This window comes from Mytilus californianus, unplaced genomic scaffold (assembly GCF_021869535.1).
Source record: "Mytilus californianus isolate M0D057914Y unplaced genomic scaffold, xbMytCali1.0.p SCAF_11, whole genome shotgun sequence".
Classification (NCBI taxonomy): Eukaryota; Metazoa; Mollusca; class Bivalvia; order Mytilida; family Mytilidae; genus Mytilus; species Mytilus californianus.
Window position 1 is genome coordinate 15,799,594 of NW_026262593.1, and position 18,043 is coordinate 15,817,636.

The 18,043-nt window shown below is 31.8% G+C and overlaps 1 protein-coding gene across 2 annotated transcripts in view; it reads right to left on the reverse strand.

Annotated features, from left to right (window-relative positions):
* Window positions 1-18,043, reverse strand: part of LOC127719659 (5'-3' exoribonuclease 1-like) — a 64,821-nt gene that overhangs the window by 5,807 nt on the left and 40,971 nt on the right. For both annotated transcript variants that reach the window (XM_052225888.1, XM_052225887.1), the window contains exons 26-37: window positions 16,594-16,862; window positions 15,991-16,077; window positions 14,969-15,101; window positions 13,328-13,390; window positions 12,223-12,425; window positions 11,375-11,891; window positions 7,780-8,085; window positions 7,256-7,376; window positions 2,592-2,799; window positions 1,599-1,674; window positions 795-917; window positions 10-169 (exon numbers count right to left, since the gene is read on the reverse strand). In XM_052225888.1, the coding sequence (XP_052081848.1) occupies window positions 10-169; window positions 795-917; window positions 1,599-1,674; window positions 2,592-2,799; window positions 7,256-7,376; window positions 7,780-8,085; window positions 11,375-11,891; window positions 12,223-12,425; window positions 13,328-13,390; window positions 14,969-15,101; window positions 15,991-16,077; window positions 16,594-16,862 (2,266 nt within the window). The remainder of the gene's footprint in view (window positions 1-9; window positions 170-794; window positions 918-1,598; window positions 1,675-2,591; window positions 2,800-7,255; window positions 7,377-7,779; window positions 8,086-11,374; window positions 11,892-12,222; window positions 12,426-13,327; window positions 13,391-14,968; window positions 15,102-15,990; window positions 16,078-16,593; window positions 16,863-18,043) is intronic.

Here is an 18,043-nt window from a genome sequence, read left to right on the forward strand (position 1 = left end):
TTTACAAACCAGCAGGCTGGACAGGTCTGAATGCTGATGGGAACGGTTGTTGTGGCTGATGAGATCTAGGAGATGGTGGCATCCTATGTGGCATCATCCCAGGAGGTGGTATTCTCTGATGCATCATCATTAGTGGGTGGCATTGAGTGGACGGTTGGATAGTTGCTCCCTTGATAAAGAAAAATGAATATGAATCAAAATATTTTCTGCTGAAATTGTTTTCTATCAAGATCACATACTGTGGACTGGTTATTATTCGTGGGATACCAATTTTCGAGGATTTTGTGGGTAAAGGTGAACTATGAATTCAAATGTTCAACAAAGTACACAATTTCTATAGGCTTCTATGAAGTCTTTGCCAAAACCATGAAATCAAATATCCACAAAAATAAATTTCCTCAATCTACAAAAATTGATACTCACTAAAATAAATGCATTCACAGTAAACAAAATCATTTTCTTTATTGTTGTTTTTTTAAATGGACTTTGTGTTAACATTTGTTCTTGCAATTTGTGTGAATCTTCTTTGAATAAACTTGAATATACATGTATGAACAGAAACAGATTTGAACTCTTCAATAAAAGGAAAGCATTTAAAGTAACCATATGATCTTCAAACAAGTTAGTAAGACATAACAAAATAAAGAACAGAAATAAACATATCAATTATACTTAGTAATGGAGTGGACAAGATAGGGAAAACTACCCAGTACACATCACTAATATTGTTCACTTATTATCATCACACGAGTTTACCCACCACTGTGTATCTGAAGGTCAGAGTTGATACTTACTAATTGATGCAGTGCTATACTTGCTGCACTCTCTGCAGCAGCCTCCTGGGTTGGGGTGGTAGCTCCTTGGAATCTGGCACCATTACTTAAATTGATCACACAAGTATACCCACCACTCTGTATCTGTTAAAAATAAAATTACAGACAATGTCAATGTATTTTTTGTCTGCTTTAATGAGAAACAGTTAGGTAATGCTATTTTTTCAGTATATTGGCTTTTTTCTTTGCAAAATTTTTAAAGAGAAGAAAATTTGTGAAATTAGCCTATGGGAACTTTGGTGTAAAGGAGAAGTCAAATCATCAAACACCTATAACTATTACCTTAGATGAAGATTGATTTGGCTTTCTTTTTGTTATTCTATTCATTCTATAATCCTAAGTATCTGTAACAATGGTTAATTTATTTTAAGTTAATTTCCACATCCAAAAGAGAAGCATTTAATCTTCTATCAGTAGTTAGTATTGTCTGTACATTTAAATCTAGGTATTACAAAGTAAATAATATATAGGTGATATATGAAATTTGTTTCACCTTTTGTTATTACAGGCACTTTTTTAGCTTACTTTACAGTTTGGGTTTTGCTTATTGTTGAAGGCTCTACGGTTCACTGTAGTTGTTTGCTTCCATGTCCTTTGGTTTTTGGTCAATTGTTGAATCATTGGGAAACATCACACATCTACTTATTTTGAGGAATTTTTCATCTTTATACTTACTCCAAAATAAAGATGATATAATATGACTGTTCACATGTTTTCACTAATGCTGCTACATTTTTTATCATAAATTTAAGATAAACATCTCACCTGTCTGTTGAACTCATACTTGGGATCTGATAATTTGAATGATTTACAGAAACCTAAAAGCTGCATTACAGGGTTCCTAAAATAAAGGAAAATACAAATAAAAAACATAGATATTCTAATAAATCACTTTCAAGTTCTGAGTTTTACTACAACTGACCTCGATTTAGAGTCACTATTGATTTATTACTTCAAATGTTTTCTGTTGTGATGGTATACAATTACAAGTATTTCTTGGTTGTGCCCATTTACCAACAGTTTCCACCATCATAACCTTCTTTTCAAATTTTGGACTCGACCAGCTGACTGATATGATGTCTGTGATACTGACTTGACCCTGGAATGGCGACTTAGTTTCCTGCGTCTTATATTTGTGTTTGATGTCAGAACTTAACCTGTATTTATCTGGTTCTCTTTCAATGAAAACTTAACGAACTTTTTGTTTGTTCCAATGATGAATATGTGAGTTGTGTTTATACTGATGTCAAATGGAAATGAAATGGTAGTCGTGAAGTCACATGTTTGTGAAATATGGCAGCTGCCTTTGTGGCCGTAAATTTAAAAAGATTTATTTAAATATACCAAATTAATGGCCCTGTAACATTCTTTTTACAGAGAGAGATGTATTATTACTATTTTTTTATTAAATAATAGATTCTGTAAATAATAACATTTTAATTTGGGTTTCTTCTCCGTTAACAATAGACAAGTGCCAGTCAAATATGTTGAGCTCTAAATCTAAAAAAGTTTTGAATTAAAAATAAAGTCATATATTATTATGTTTAGAAATTGAAGTATTTGTATTTTGTCTTTAAAATTTGACTCTCTTTTTTGCAAGCAGTGTTTGCTATAATGTTATTATAATTGTTATCTATTTCCGGTTCTCTATATATAACTGTAATAATCAGTCTAATACATGGTCCTTTTATAAATGAGCTAAAAATGTGAAGAATTTATGTGAAAATTCTGTATACCTAGAGAATGTTTCATTCATACCTAGATACATTTATATTGGGGTTGTTTTGATGCATTCCACCAGATTTTGGTCGACCTTGATTACCAGACTGCCGTCCTACATTATTGTATTGATTTGGTTGATTTTGGTTATGACTGCTCTTGGCTGGATATTGCTGGTCCTGAGCTTGATGAAACTGGTTAGAACTAGGTGATTGTACATTTTCACTTGAACTCTTCTGTTTTACACCTAGAGTATATAAAGGAACAAGTATTAAATGATTACATATATCTAATGACTATAATCATGATAATATACAGAATTAAAGCATTTTTTAATCGCCAGGTTTTTACTCTAAAATTTAAATTGCCAGGCCGGGTGGGGATTATGCAGTATTACAAGCAAATAAACTGTTGTCACAGAAATATGGCTTGTTTGTATGTAATTTTGACAGTAAAATGCAAATGTTGATATTAAAATGGCAATACTTTAACATGTTAACTATGCAAAACATCAAAAGTCAAAGAACCATCACTTTTTCTTTTTTGCCATGGTGTTGTCAGTTTATTTTCCACTTATGAGTTTGAATGTCCCTTTGATATTATTAGCCTCTCTTGAAGGTTCAGGGCCAAATAATCTCCATGGAAATGAGAAATGCCAATGCTAATACAACTGCATACCAAATATCATTGACTTATCAAAAGTGGATCACCTTAAACTGACCTAATCACAGACTTTAATATGTCAACTATGGAAAACATACAAATCCAATGAAACATGACAGAAGGATGGGGCGATATAATCTCCATGGAAATGAGATGTGCTATTAAATACTTATAAACTACATACCAAATATCGTTGACTTACCATTAGTGGTTCCTCTCAAACTGACCTAATCACAAACTTTAACATGAAAACTATGATCATATTCCAAAGATAATAAACCATGACTGAGAGGGCAGGGCCATGGAAATGAAATGTGCCAATACTTCTTCAAATGCATACCAAATATAATTGTTATACTATCAGTGGTTGCCCTTAAACTGATATAATCACTAACAAATTGTTGACACTGCAGCTAACAAGGCCGCCTCTGGAAATAGCACATATAAGTCTAGCCTTTGAGACTTCTTCATGGCAAGACAAAAATGAAAGAAAATGTTGATCCCTCGATGTTGTTTACATATGCCATCATATGTTGTTTTTTTCAAAAAGTGAGGGGGCAGCCTTAACTTATTTTCAAATTCTTGAATAATTTTAATCATTTGCCTAATTGATATTAATATAAATTTAATTAAATTCAAAGTGTTTACAGATTTATTGATAAATATCAAAATGTAATGCTTCAGACCAAATTTCTTCTTTCTTTTAGTATACCTAGAAAAACTTGCTGAAGGTGCCTAACAATTTAAAAAGGAAGGAACATAACAGGTTATTCTTTCTGTCAACCAGTCTCAGAGGAGTTGCTTTCACAAGGTGTTATTCGAGTAGAATAGAAAAAATAAGTCTCATAACAAATGTAATAAAATGCTTCGCTGGGGCGCAGCTTGATACGACGCAGAGGTCGAACCCTGAACAGTTGGGGCAAGTATGGACACAACATTCAAGCTTGATACAGCTCTGAATTTGGATTGTTATTAAATATTTGACACAGCATAGGTTTCTGACACAGAAAGAATGTGGTCTAAGAACTTGAATTTTTTTAATTTACCTATTATGGTCCAATGTCCAAAATCAAAATACATGGTTAGATTCAGCATATCAAAGAACCCCATATATTCAATTTTTGTTAAAATCAAACAAAGTTTAATTTTGGACCCCAACTTGGACAAACTTGAAAACTGGGCCCATAATCAAAAATCTAAACACATGTTTAGATTCAGCATATCAAAGAACCCCAAGAATTCAATTTTTGTTAAAATCAAACTAAGTTTAATTTTGGACCCTTTGGACCTCAATGAAGACCAATTTAAAAAACGGGACCCAAATTAAAAATACGGTTTGATTTGGCATATCAAAGAACCCCAATAATTCAATTTTCGATGAAATCAAACAAAGTTCAATTTTGGACCCTTTTGACCTCAATATGAACCAATTTGATAGCGGGGCCTACAAATAAAAAATCTAAATACATGGTTAGATTCAGCATATCAAAGAACCTCATATATTCAATTTTTGTTGAAATCAAACAAAGTTTAATTTTGGACCCCAATTTGGACCAACTTGAAAACTGGGCCCATAATCAAAAATCTAAATACATGTTTAGATTCAGCATATCAAAGAACCCCATATATTCAATTTTTGTTGAAATCAAACAAAGTTTAAATACTGGACCCTATCTTGGACCAACTTGAAAACTGGGCCCATAATCAAAAATCTAAACACATGTTTAGATTCAGCAAATCAAAGAACCCCAAGAATTCAATTTTTGTCAAAATCAAACTAAGTTTAATTTTGGACCCTTTGGACCTCAATGTAGACCAATTTAAAAAACAGGACCCAAAATTAAAAACCTAAATACACAGTTAGATTTGGAATATCAAAGAACCCCAATAATTCAATTTTAGATGAAATCAAACAAAGTTTAATTTTGGACCCTTTTGACCTCAATATGAACCAAGTAGATAACGGGGTCCACAAATAAAAAATCTAAATACATGGTTAGATTCAGCATATCAAAGAACCCCATATATTCAATTTTTGTTGAAATCAAACAAAGTTTAATTTTGGACCCCAATTTGGACCAACTTGAAAACTGGGCCAAAAATCAAAAATCTAAATACATGTTTAGATTCAGCATATCAAAGAACCTCATATATTCAATTTTTGCTAAAATCAAACAAAGTTTAATTTTGGACCCTTTGGACATTAATGTAGACCAATTTGAAAACTGGACCCAAAATTAAAAATCTAAATACACTGTTAGATTCGGCATAACAAATAAATAAATGTGATCAAAGATTTTACAAATCTAATGCGCCATACTGTGCAATTAAAGATTACTTCTTGAAATTTTTCAATATTTGAATTTGAAAAAAAAATAATATTTGAAGAATAATTCTTTTTAATTTCTGAAATCTGAAAATGAGAAAAAATTGGCCCCCCACAATTTCTTTTTATCCCCCCCCCCCTTTTTCCCCCCAAAAAATTCTTTCCCTCAAGATATGGTCATAATCTCAATTCAAATTTCCAATGGAGTTGGCAACCATAATTACCCATTTAAATTTACCATAGTGCTAACTTAATCTATTTTATAATAGAATTAATAAAAATATAGTGTCAAATCTTTCATATGGATTTTTTTGTAAAAAAAAAAGATGAAAACATTTGCAGATATTTTTACTGGTCTTCCTTTATAAATATGCATTTCTTTAAACATAATTTAAAAGCAGTGTAAGGGAAGTAACCAAAACGTTGTATTTGGATTACCTCCCTTACACTGTTTTAAATTATCTTTATTGTTCATTAACCATTACTTTATACATAATTTAAAAGCAGTGTAAGGGAGATAATTTCAATGATGTATTTGATTTATCTCCCTTACACTGCTTTAAATTATGTTTTGTACTAAAGTATTTGTCCATTAACCAGGACAACCTTGTTTTTCCCCCTTTTTTGCCCCTAATTCCTAAACGGTTTGAGCCATAACCCCCCAAAGCAAATCCTAACCATCCCTTTGTGGTATGGAAACTTGTAGTATAATTTCAGAGAGATCCATACACCGTTCCACAGTTATTGTCTGGAAACTAGAAAATGCTCATTTTTGGCCCCTAATTCCTTAACTGTTGGTACCATAACCCCCAAAATCAATCCCAACCTTCCTTTTGTGGTATTTAACCTTATGGTCAAATTTCAAAAAGATCCATTCACTTAAACTAAAGTTAGAGTGCGAAAACCAATATGTATTCGGACGACGACGACGACGACGACGACGCCAGACGACGACGACGACGCCAACGTCATACCAATATACGACCACAAAATTTTTTTGCGGTCGTATAAAAATATTCCAATCAAAATGAAGGTATAATGTGGCCATCTACACATGATGGCAAACAATCCTACCAAGTATAAGAGCTTTCTGTCAAACAGTCTCAGAGGAGTTGCGTTCAGAAGGTGTAAATTAGTCAGGATAGTCAAAGTCCCATAACTCTGATAATAAAGAGCTGCGCCATGAGCGCATGATACGCCCATAACTTTTTTAAAGAATAAAGTTCCATAACTCCTCAATGTCATATCAGAAATTTTTAAAAACTAAAGGGAGCTTATTTTAATAGATATAAACCAGTCACCAAAGTTTCATGAAAACTGCTCAAAGCACTTTTGAGTTATTGTCCGAAAACTGGAAAATCCCCCGTTTTTTTATGAATAAAACCCCACAACTCGGAAACGTAAAATCTAAAATTTATAAACATCGAAATCAATAGATATAAACAATTCACCAAAGTTTCATGCAAATTGGTTAAAGCGTTTTTGAGTTTTCGTCCGACATGTTAATGACGGACAGACAACGGTATACCATAATACGTCCTGAAAACGGGCGTATAAAAATGGTGGAATCAAAACGACAGTACAATAGGGTCAACCACACAAACAATTGTCTAACAATGCATTAAATACAGGAAATATTTCTTTGTGTTGACTTTTTATAGATTAATGATAACAATGATAACATTAATTGTGAAAACTATGTTTTAACTCTTACCATCAAACAGTTCTTGTACAGAAACTTGTCTCCCATATGAGGGAACCTCTTTTGTCGGAGGTAACTTTTCACTGTCTTCTGAGTCAATATTCAACATTTGCTTCAAAGCAGCACTACCATCCTAAAAGTAGATTTCATCTTTTAGTCAAACAAATGTAAACTCATATAAGAAGTGAAAAACTTAAGTTACATGTATGATATATTAAGTTTTTAGTTACGTTTTTAATTACCTTAGATTATCCAGAGAGTGTGGGTGTTTGTTTTGATTAATAAAACCAGTTAACAAATGCCTCCATATTACAGTTGATACAGGTTTCAGTAAATCAGCTGGTCCTTTCAGCTACAAGCAATGTTTGTTCAATAATGTTTTCAACACACTAAATTTGTATCATTTTTACAACATTATAATGACAAATATATGTCATTGATAAAACTAGATCTTTTTCTTTTTCATTTCTGAGTTATATTTAGTGCATGGATTGGAATTTTGCTTATGCATTTGAAGTTTTTCGTTTTATATATACCTCTTTGTCTTGATCAGATTTCTTTAAAGAACAAACCAGCACACCGTCCTCCATATTACTATCTTTGAACACACTTAAGTCTTTTAATTTGGATGTTAATTCTGCTGTGTTAGACTTGTTAGCTTCATCAAACAAACTCTGTACATTGAAGGAAGTTGGCGCTATCTTAGGAGATAATGCTGGGTCATCTGGCAGTTTATTCAAAGCCATAGCTGCCTGGTTCAGTAAAGTATTATCTGATGGTGAAATTTTTTGTAATTCTTTCCACATATCAGCAAACTCTGAATTATTGCTGTCTTGAAACATCTAAATAAATCATAAACAATACAAAATGGAAGGTGTTACTCTGCATTTCTACATAAACTAAATTGACTATAGAACTGACTATCACTAATCTCTCCCTTTCATCTCAAGAATTCAATCCAGTAAAGAAAAGGCCCAACAAATACATTCTAGTAATGAAAAGATATTGTCATTGTTAATAAGAATATTTCTCCAATTCTTAGCAGATTTATACTTTTCCCAACCTGTTGATTATATTTTTTTAATCAAAGTGTCGTTCGTTTGATCTCAGTTCTTCAATGGTTAAATTTCAATTATGACCTCTAATTTTCTTGCTTTTCTCAGAATTTTGTATTGTGACGTCATGAAAAAAGGCGACCATGCCTGATGACGTCATATAAAAAGAATGGAAAAGAAAGACGAATTTGTCTACATATCGTCTAAAATCATTAGAGAAATAGATTTCACCACAGAATCTCGTGCATATGATTTCTCTCCACTCTCAACAGTTAAATTTTATGCTTGGTAAGCCACACGTTTTAAATTTGAACTTCTAGTGGAGAAATATCGTATCACACTTGATTAAGAGGAGGAATCTATATATATATATATATATATATATAAACAAGTCTAAATTGAAAACAACGTTCAAACCTATGATTGCGTTGGATAAAAACCGCAATTTTTATACGTGTGCATGCAAAACAAATTTCTTGTCAGAGTGGTCTAAATACAGCACAAACAACATTTTCCATAAGACCAAAAAAGTGAAAAAGTATATTTTAACAAAATGCATTTGACTAGCAGGTCGAACAACAGATGTTCTTAAACCCTGCTGACTGCCATGGCGATTGCCAAATAAACAGATCACCAGATGTAAAAATGGATCTTAATTTATTAATAATATACCAAACAGAAAACAATAAACTTGCGGAAAAGATGGTATACCGCAAACATAAGGTGCAAAAATTTGTACACCATATCCGGATTTCGACAATAAATGTCTCTTCAGTGATGTTAGGAATCGAAACAGTATTTGGAAGGCCATATAATTTACCTTGATTTGGGATTGACTCTTGAATTTTGAAGAGTCAAAATAGGATGAACGGTATCATATAAACTCGAAGGCAAAAATAATACAATCCCAAACAAAAAAATATAAACAAGTCTAAATTGAAAACAACGTTCAAACCTATGATTGCCTTGGATAAAAACCGCAATTTTTATACGTGTGCAAGCAAAACAAATTTCTTGTCAGAGTGGTCTAAATACAGCACAAACAACATTTTCCAAAAGACCAAAAAAGTGAAAAAGTATATTTTAACAAAACGCAATATATATATATATATATAGTGGTAAATTATATGGCCTTCCAAATACCGTTTTGATTTCTAACATCACTGAAGAGACATTAATTGTCAAAATCCAGATATGGTGTACAAATTTTTGCACCTCATGTTTGCGGTATACCATCTTTTCTGCAAGTTTATTGTTTTCTGTTTGGTATTAAATTAATATAATTAAGATCCATTGTGTTACATCTGTGATCCGTTTATTTGGCAATCGCAATGGCAGTCAGCAGGGTTTAAGAACATCCGTTGTTCGACCTGCTAGTCAAATGTGTTTTGTTAAAATATACTTTTTCACTTTTTTGGTCTTTTGGAAAATGTTGTTTGTGCTGTATTTAGACCCCTCTACGAAGAAATTTGTTTTGAATGCACACGTATAAAAATTGCGGTTTTTATCCAACGCAATCATAGGTTTGAACATTTGTTTTCAATTTAGACTTGTTTATATTTTTTCGTTTGGGCTTGTATTATATTTGCCTTCGGGTTTATATGATCCGTTCATACTATTTCGACTCTTCAAAATTCAAGAGTCAATCCCAAATTGCGGTAAATTATATGGCCTTCCAAATACCTTTTCGATTTCTAACATCACTGAAGAGACATTAATTGTCGAAATCCGGATATGGTGTACAAATTTTTGCCCCTCATGTTTGCGGTATACCATCTTTTCTGCAAGTTTATTGTTTTCTGTTTGGTATTAAATTAATATAATTAAGATCCATTGTGTTACATCTGTGATCCGTTTATTTGGCAATCGCAATGGCAGTCAGCAGGGTTTAAGAACATCTGTTGTTCGACCTGCTAGTCAAATGTGTTTTGTTAAAATATACTTTTTCACTTTTTTGGTCTTTTGGAAAATGTTGTTTGTGCTGTATTTAGACCCCTCTACAAAGAAATTTGTTTTGCATGCACACGTATAAAAATTGCGGTTTTTATCCAACGCAATCATAGGTTTGAACATTGTTTTCAATTTAGACTTGTATATATATATATATATATATATATATGGTTAATGGGTAAAAATATTTTTTTTTTTTTCAATATATTCAACAATTGATGGTATGAGGGGATGGGTCAGAAGACACCCTTCAAACCCCCATCCAGGACAAAATATATGGTGCGCTTAAAAGGTCTATTCATGGCAGTTCAAAATATAAATTGTTAAGGGTGTTTTTTTTTTATATAATTAACAATTAATCAAATCAGAGGGTGTGGTATGAGCCCAGCAAAAAAAAATTGTTATGTTTTTTTCAGTTTCAGGATCACATAAGTTATTTACATTTAAATCAGGATGAAATAATCTTCCAAGCCCCATCCCCTCAACTCAGCAGTCATTACAATATCAAAGACCTTTGAAATGAGATCTCATTTTGCTGGTTTCTCAATTGTCAATGTCACTATTATCAGTTTCTCTTTACCCATTACCGGTACTGCTTTCAGGATTATATCCAAAAATATCAAAAGTTAAAGAAAATCATAAATAAAGGGCAATAACTCTAATATGGTCAATTAATGGTTTATTATAAACGTCATATCAGCAATTTTGTAGATCTTGTACTGCTGATCATTTTTGCTCTCTACAATTTCTGTATATCAACTGTATCAATTATTGTTTTCAAGATAATATTCATTGCAACAGTTTTCTGTACTAACCCATGATAATTAATTTTCTTAAAACTGAGCACAATGATATAGAATAAGGGAATTGCAGATTATCTAAAAACAAAAATTTCGCTGAAAAGTATGAAATGTTGAACCTTTTGTAAACTTATCCTAATTTTTAATTATACAATAGTAAGTGTGATATCTAACTTTTATCTATTTCTGGTAGCTACAAGAAAACTCTACATTCTCATTCACAGATCAAGTTTAAATTTTTAAATGTTTTCATCCATAAATCTGGTTCTACCTGACTGCATATTGCAACATACTTTTTTAACAGCATGTAATTATTTTCTTTTTACCTTAGCTGCCATTGTCCTTGAGGAATCTTGTTGTTGACCTTGTGTCTTCTGTGGTCTTCCTGGTGAAGGAATTTTCGGTGTTACAAACTGTAAAGGAGCATCTTTCTGACTTTCATCAAAACTTTCTTGTCTGATATCCATTTTTGGTCTATTAGATTCATTTATTGTCACATTGGCACTATCTATTGATGATTTTGGTTGTTGACCCTGCCAGCCATACCTAGGATATGTGTTGTCATTCACATGACCATTATTGAGCTGTCTACCCTGATTTCTATTGTTATATCCTTCATTTCCACCAGAGTAGCCTCCCCTACTATTGTTCCTAGAATTCCCAGAATTATAATCACCATAGTTACCACTTTTGTAATTATTACTATTGTCATTCTTCCATGTGTTTTTATTGAAGTTTTCTGTTGCTTTCTGTCTGTTAGTGTTACCATGGTATTTTCGATCACCATGAGATATGTTTACTACAGCAGTTTTGGGTACCCTATATCCTTTATTTCCAGTACATCTGAAAAAAAACCAAAATTATCTGTTATTCTTGAACAATAAGATAGCAAACCCGTTAAAAACCTATTAATTTAAATGTGAACACCTGTTTTACAGTCCAATATTTTTGGTAATTTCTGATACTCTTTGTATGAAATATTCTGAGCAAGTGTGTCCAGACACTTTTGAATAGGGGTCATTTATTCATACATATAAAAAATATACTACCTGAAGTTCTATCCTATCAAGATCTTTCCTTACAAACTTTATTTATTCTTTAGCATAGCACTATTTACACAAGTAACAAATTTTGAAGAAGAATTGTTGACATGTATGAAAGGAATATATAGTACCTTATATTAATTCCTCCTATGAAAGCTTCATCAAATACAACTTCAAACATAGTGTCTGATTCCTTCTCTGCCTTGTGGATGCCAACTATTATCCCACGTAAACCAAAGGGTACAGTATATCCTTGTCTGACACTGACCACACGGTCAAATAACATAAATGTTACTGTCTGATCTGGTACTATACTACTCTCATTTGGAATTGGCTGAAAAATGGATAGGAGCATTGGAATGGAATGAAAGTGCATACTGTATCAAACTTTTGGAATTAATTAATTTGTGTAATGCAGTGTTGAAGTAGAGTTGTATCATTGGCAATCATAATACATCTTAGGGCTGTTTCATAAAACGTTCATAGGACCCAGGGAAGACACTTCTAAATCTCATATATATAGTGAGTGTTTAGTGCACTGAAAGTATGTAAGAAGAATTCTGAAATTGCCTATATAAATGGTAATACTCAGTTTTTGAAGTGACTTCCCTGGGTACATTGTAATAATTAATGGAACAGCCGTTGTTTTTATATTGATATATAAAACAAAAAACCTCACGATGAAAAACAATTGTAAGTCATGCCCATTTCAGTATAGCTTACCATTAATTTTAATCATAAGATTTATTTTGTGAAAAGAGTTACTGGGTTGCTGTATCACTGACTTGTATGTCATGTTTCCTTTTACTCACTGTTATTATACAAACAATATATGATTTTTATAACAATAGTTTTTATCATGCATTTAGTGAATGAATCAGTTTCATCAATATTAAATTAGGAAGTTAAATGTTTAACCATTTTACATGTATGTTGATTACCATAAATAGACCTTAAACTTAAAATACCTGTATCCAAACTGAAGCAGAACTCATTAGTAAAAATTTTCATGAATATGCTGCTGCAAAATAGTAGTTTTAAAACAGGCAGACACCATTCATATAATCTTCAACGATAGATATTGTAAGATTAAAATCCAAATGATCGGATGAAATAAATAGACATCATTTGGACTCTAATTTATAGTTGGCTCATTGGCTATCATACCACATCTTATTTTTACATATGTACAAACCCAGTTCCCAATGGCTAATAAAGACACAAAGTAAAACTTACTCTAAATAGAAGATGTGGTTTCACTTGCATTTTCACTCTCTTTTGTTTCTTTCTATTCTCCTCCTGAAAAACAATAATAATCAAGTGGCTTTAAGCATATATTTTTTCTGTCATAGTAAGGTTGGGAGGGGGGTCCAAAAAGCACCTGCCTTACATAATTAGGTTAAGCTTGTATTACTGATTGTAAATCATGATGTGAATGGATTTTACAATACAGCATGAAATCATTCCATCATATTCTGGACAAGAACATGTTTGAGTGATCTAAATATACAGTGTATGGATGTAAGTATTCCTTACCTTTAATTTTTTACCTATATATTTCATAAAAAAACTACATCTTTTCAGAAAATTATGTTGAACACATTTGTGTTTGCATTTTTAAAAAGCAGGTGTTAAAAGATGCAGAATGACTGAATTTCCTTCTTTATTTGGTAATAGTTTTGTCTTCAGTTGTCATATCCTGCTATAGATACACTGATAATAATTAAGGATTTTATTTTAGTTTAATTATATTCTGTAAACCAACTTTTTCGTGGATACTTTATTTCGCGTTTGGCCCTTTCTAGACTACTTCATGGCGATTAAATTTCGCGATTTTCTAATTGACTTGATGAAGTTTAATAAGGAAAGATCCAAGTTTTACTACACGACGGCGTTATTTTTCTACTTGCCAAACTCATGAAAATAAACCGCTCGCGAAAATTAGTTGGTTTACAGTAACAAATTGCCTGACAAAAATTAAACTTGTGTTTAAATCATTATAAAACAATTCTCTTTCAATTGGTACAAAGTTGGTTAAAATCTCATAAAAAATGGACCTATAATAATGTTTGAAAAAAAAGTGGTTTTATGTGAAATATATAGTGTAACATAGTATATTCAGTGCTTTTTCTTCTAATTGCTGTTACATAATGGCAAGAAAATACCAATTCTAAAATATGAGGAAGTAAAACCAATTTGTACTACAATGGAACTTTGGCAGAACAAAATTTATCTGGTGGTTAAAATGATTTTTATTAATATTTAAAGAGAATTAACTATCTTTACTGGATATTTAAAAAATCTCAACATATTTCATTAAATTTCTGTATTTTTTTTTATATTGCTACAGGGTAAAGTCTTCAGATAAGTTGTCACTTCCTTCAGTGTAATATGTCATCCGTATGTCCGTATGTCAGGTATTCTTCATTGACGACTTCTGTAATTAACACAAGTAAACTTTTTTTATTGTTTCCTGTAAAATTAAATTTCTGTATGACAGTTTCTCTAATTCTTCGCCAATTTAGCCCTTTCTGGACACATTGTATAAAAAAATTTAATGAACGTTTGGTTTTCGATGATCTCTGAAGATGATTGGCTGAGTTTAAAGGTCATAACCTTTATACACTCACAGGATGAATCGAAATGTGCTAACCGGTGTTAGAGAAATTGATAACTTTGTGGAATGAGGAAGGCACTCAAAGGGGATTTTCGTTTATCAGAGATCAAAACTTAGTTTTATAATCATTAGAGAAACAAATTCTTAATAGTTACTTGTTGATTATCAGACTTTAGAATTGGATAAATCTGATAATTCACTGGTACCAATGTAAGAATCTAAATTTATCAATCAGATCCACTTTAACATGTTTTTCTTACCATGACTCTATTAACTTCCTTTTCTATAGCCTGAATGATACCCTCATCTAGAATATCTGCTCCTGTTTTCATAGTTTTTATACTGCTACAGGGTAAAGTCTTCAGATAAGTTGTCACATCCTTCAGTGTAACACTGCAATAAAATAAATAGGTAAACATTAGTTGAAGAGTTCATATTAACTGACTAGGATTGCCAGTTTCCCTGTTGAAGTTCGATACTTTTACCATGTTATCCCACCTTCCTCCACCAATAAAAACTGGTAACTGTAACTGCTGACTTGTTTAATTAAAACTGCTGACTAGTTTACTTGTTTAATTGTAACTGCTGACTTGTTTAATTGTAACTGCTGACTTGTTTAATTGTAACTGCTTTGTAACTGCTGACTTGTTTAAGTGTAACTGCTGACTTGTTTAATTGTTTACTTGTAACTCCTGACTTGTTTACTTGTGTACTTGTAACTGCTGACTTGTTTACTTGTTTAATTATAACTGCTGACTTGTTTACTTGTAACTGCTAACTTGTTTACTTGTTTAATTGTAACTGCTGACTTGTTTAATTGTAACTGCTGACTTGTTCAATTGTAACTGCTGACTTGTTTACTTGTAACTGCTGACTTGTTTAATTGTAACTGCTGACTTGTTTACTTGTAACTGCTGACTTGTTTACTTGTTTAATTGTAACTGCTGACTTGTTTTGATCATTGTATGCATCTCTATTACTGAAACACCAGCGTATTCTAGTATTTATTTTAATTATAGAATCTCTTCTAATTACAATTTAAACCATACATGATTAGTTCGTGTTGATAAGATGAGTTTTTTCAAATTAAATTACATACATACAATTGAGGGTAACTTTTCTCATCCACAACAGTTATCCAGATATTGTAGGGATTTTGTACAACATCTCACATAAAAATGCTTGAACAAATGGAATTCTCCCATTTAAAGGTTTCAAAAGGTAGACACCTTTGCTACATGTGTGTCAACATATCACTTCTTATACCTCACTTGTAACATACCCATTTTTACTGAAAATATCTGCTTCATAAAAATTGTCTGTTTTGTTATCCTGTTGACCTATAATGGTATCCCAAAGGTCTGGAAATCTGTAAAATAAAGTCATCATTGTAAACTAAGTATAAAAATACACAACTACACCATTACAAATACTTATATTGAGTTATTTCCTTTCAGAACTATAGGTCTTTCTTTTAAGAAAACAACCCTGACGAATCCAAGTTTCAATGAAATGTGCTACAAGGCAAACTATAATGACCTGTATAAGGTCATAAATTACCAAAATTAAAAAGCAAACTACAGTTTATTGAAACATTTAATTCATTTGATAGCAATCATGTGTTGTTGTCCAGTTAAATCAAATTTACTATGAAAGTCAAAATATCAAAATCTTAGTATTTAAACCAAGATTGTTTTAGAATTATAAAAAACAAAATTATAAGTGGAAAATATTTTTCTTTGCAAAAATATCTCCTTTCACATTATTTGAAATTAAAGGAAGATTAGAATCAAAGACTCCCCCCCCCCCCCCCAAAAAAAAAATAAAAGCTTGTAAACAGGTGCCCTTGAAATTTAAAGCAATAAAATGATAATCCAATTCATACTTTCTGAGATATGCTCCAATTGTTTCCATGGCTTTTTCTGAATAAGTCCAGCCATTAGGTGCCAGTCTTGTGTATCCAGGGACCTCTTCATTCCTCTTTGTAAACTTTAAGTTCAGTCCAATATTTACACTGTCCCCTCTTGTATCTTTAGATTCCTCTCGTGATCCTTTCTTTATGTATATGGAACCAGTAATTCTAGACAGGAAGTGTGAATTAATTCCTAGTCTCTGTGCTAAATTGTATCCTGGGAAATAACGCTGTTGAAAGTTCTGTGAAAATATAATGAACTTTTTTAATGTAACCATATTAAATTCTCCCCTTTGTTGGTCACAAATTGACAGTACTAAAATATATCTATATGTATTCAGATATAAATAAAGTTATTTTAGCATACTAGTTCCTATGATTAAGAAGATATTGTAGAAACAGTAAAAATAAAATGCTCCGCAGGGCGCAGCTTGATACGACCGCAGAGGTCGAACCCTGAACAGTTGGGGCAAGTATGGACACAACATTCAAGCTTGATACAGCTCTGAATTTGGATTGTGATTAAATATTTGACACAGCATAGGTTTCTGACACAGAATGAATGTGGTCTAAGAACTTAAAAATTTTAAATTGGACATTCACCTATTATGGTCCAATATCCAAAATCTAAATACATGGTTAGATTCAGCATATCAAAGAACCCCAAGAATTCAATTTTTGATGAAATCAAACAAAGTTTAATTTTGGACCCTTTTGATCTCAATGTGGACAAAAATGATAACAGGGCCCAAAAATCAAAAATCTAAATACATGGTTAGATTCAGCATATCAAAGAACCCCATATATTCAATTTTTGTTGAAATCAAACAAAGTTTAATTTTGGACCCCGATTTGGACCAACTTGAAAACTGGGACCATAATCAAAAATCTAAATACATGTTTAGATTCAGCATATCAAAGAACCCTAAAAATTCAATTTTTGTTAAAATCAAACTAAGTTTAATTTTGGACCCTTTGGGCCTTTATGTAGACCAATTTGAAAACGGAACCAAAAATTAAGAATCTAAATACACGGTTAGATTCGGCATATCAAAGAACCCCAATAATTCAATTTTTGATGAAATCAAACAAAGTTAAATTTTGGACCCTTTGGACTTCAATGTGGACCAATTTAAAAACGGGGCCCAAAATCCAAAAACTTAATACACGGTTAGATTCAGCATATTACAAAACCCCATATATTCAATTTTTGTTGAAATCAAACAAAGTTTAATTTTGGACCCCGATTTGGACCAACTTGAAAACTGGGCCCATAATCAAAAATCTAAATACATGGTTAGATTCAGCATATCAAAGAACCCCATATATTCAATTTTTGTTGAAATCAAACTAAGTTTAATTTTGGACCCTTTGGACCTTTATGTAGACCAATTTGAAAAACAGAACCAAAAATTAAGAATCT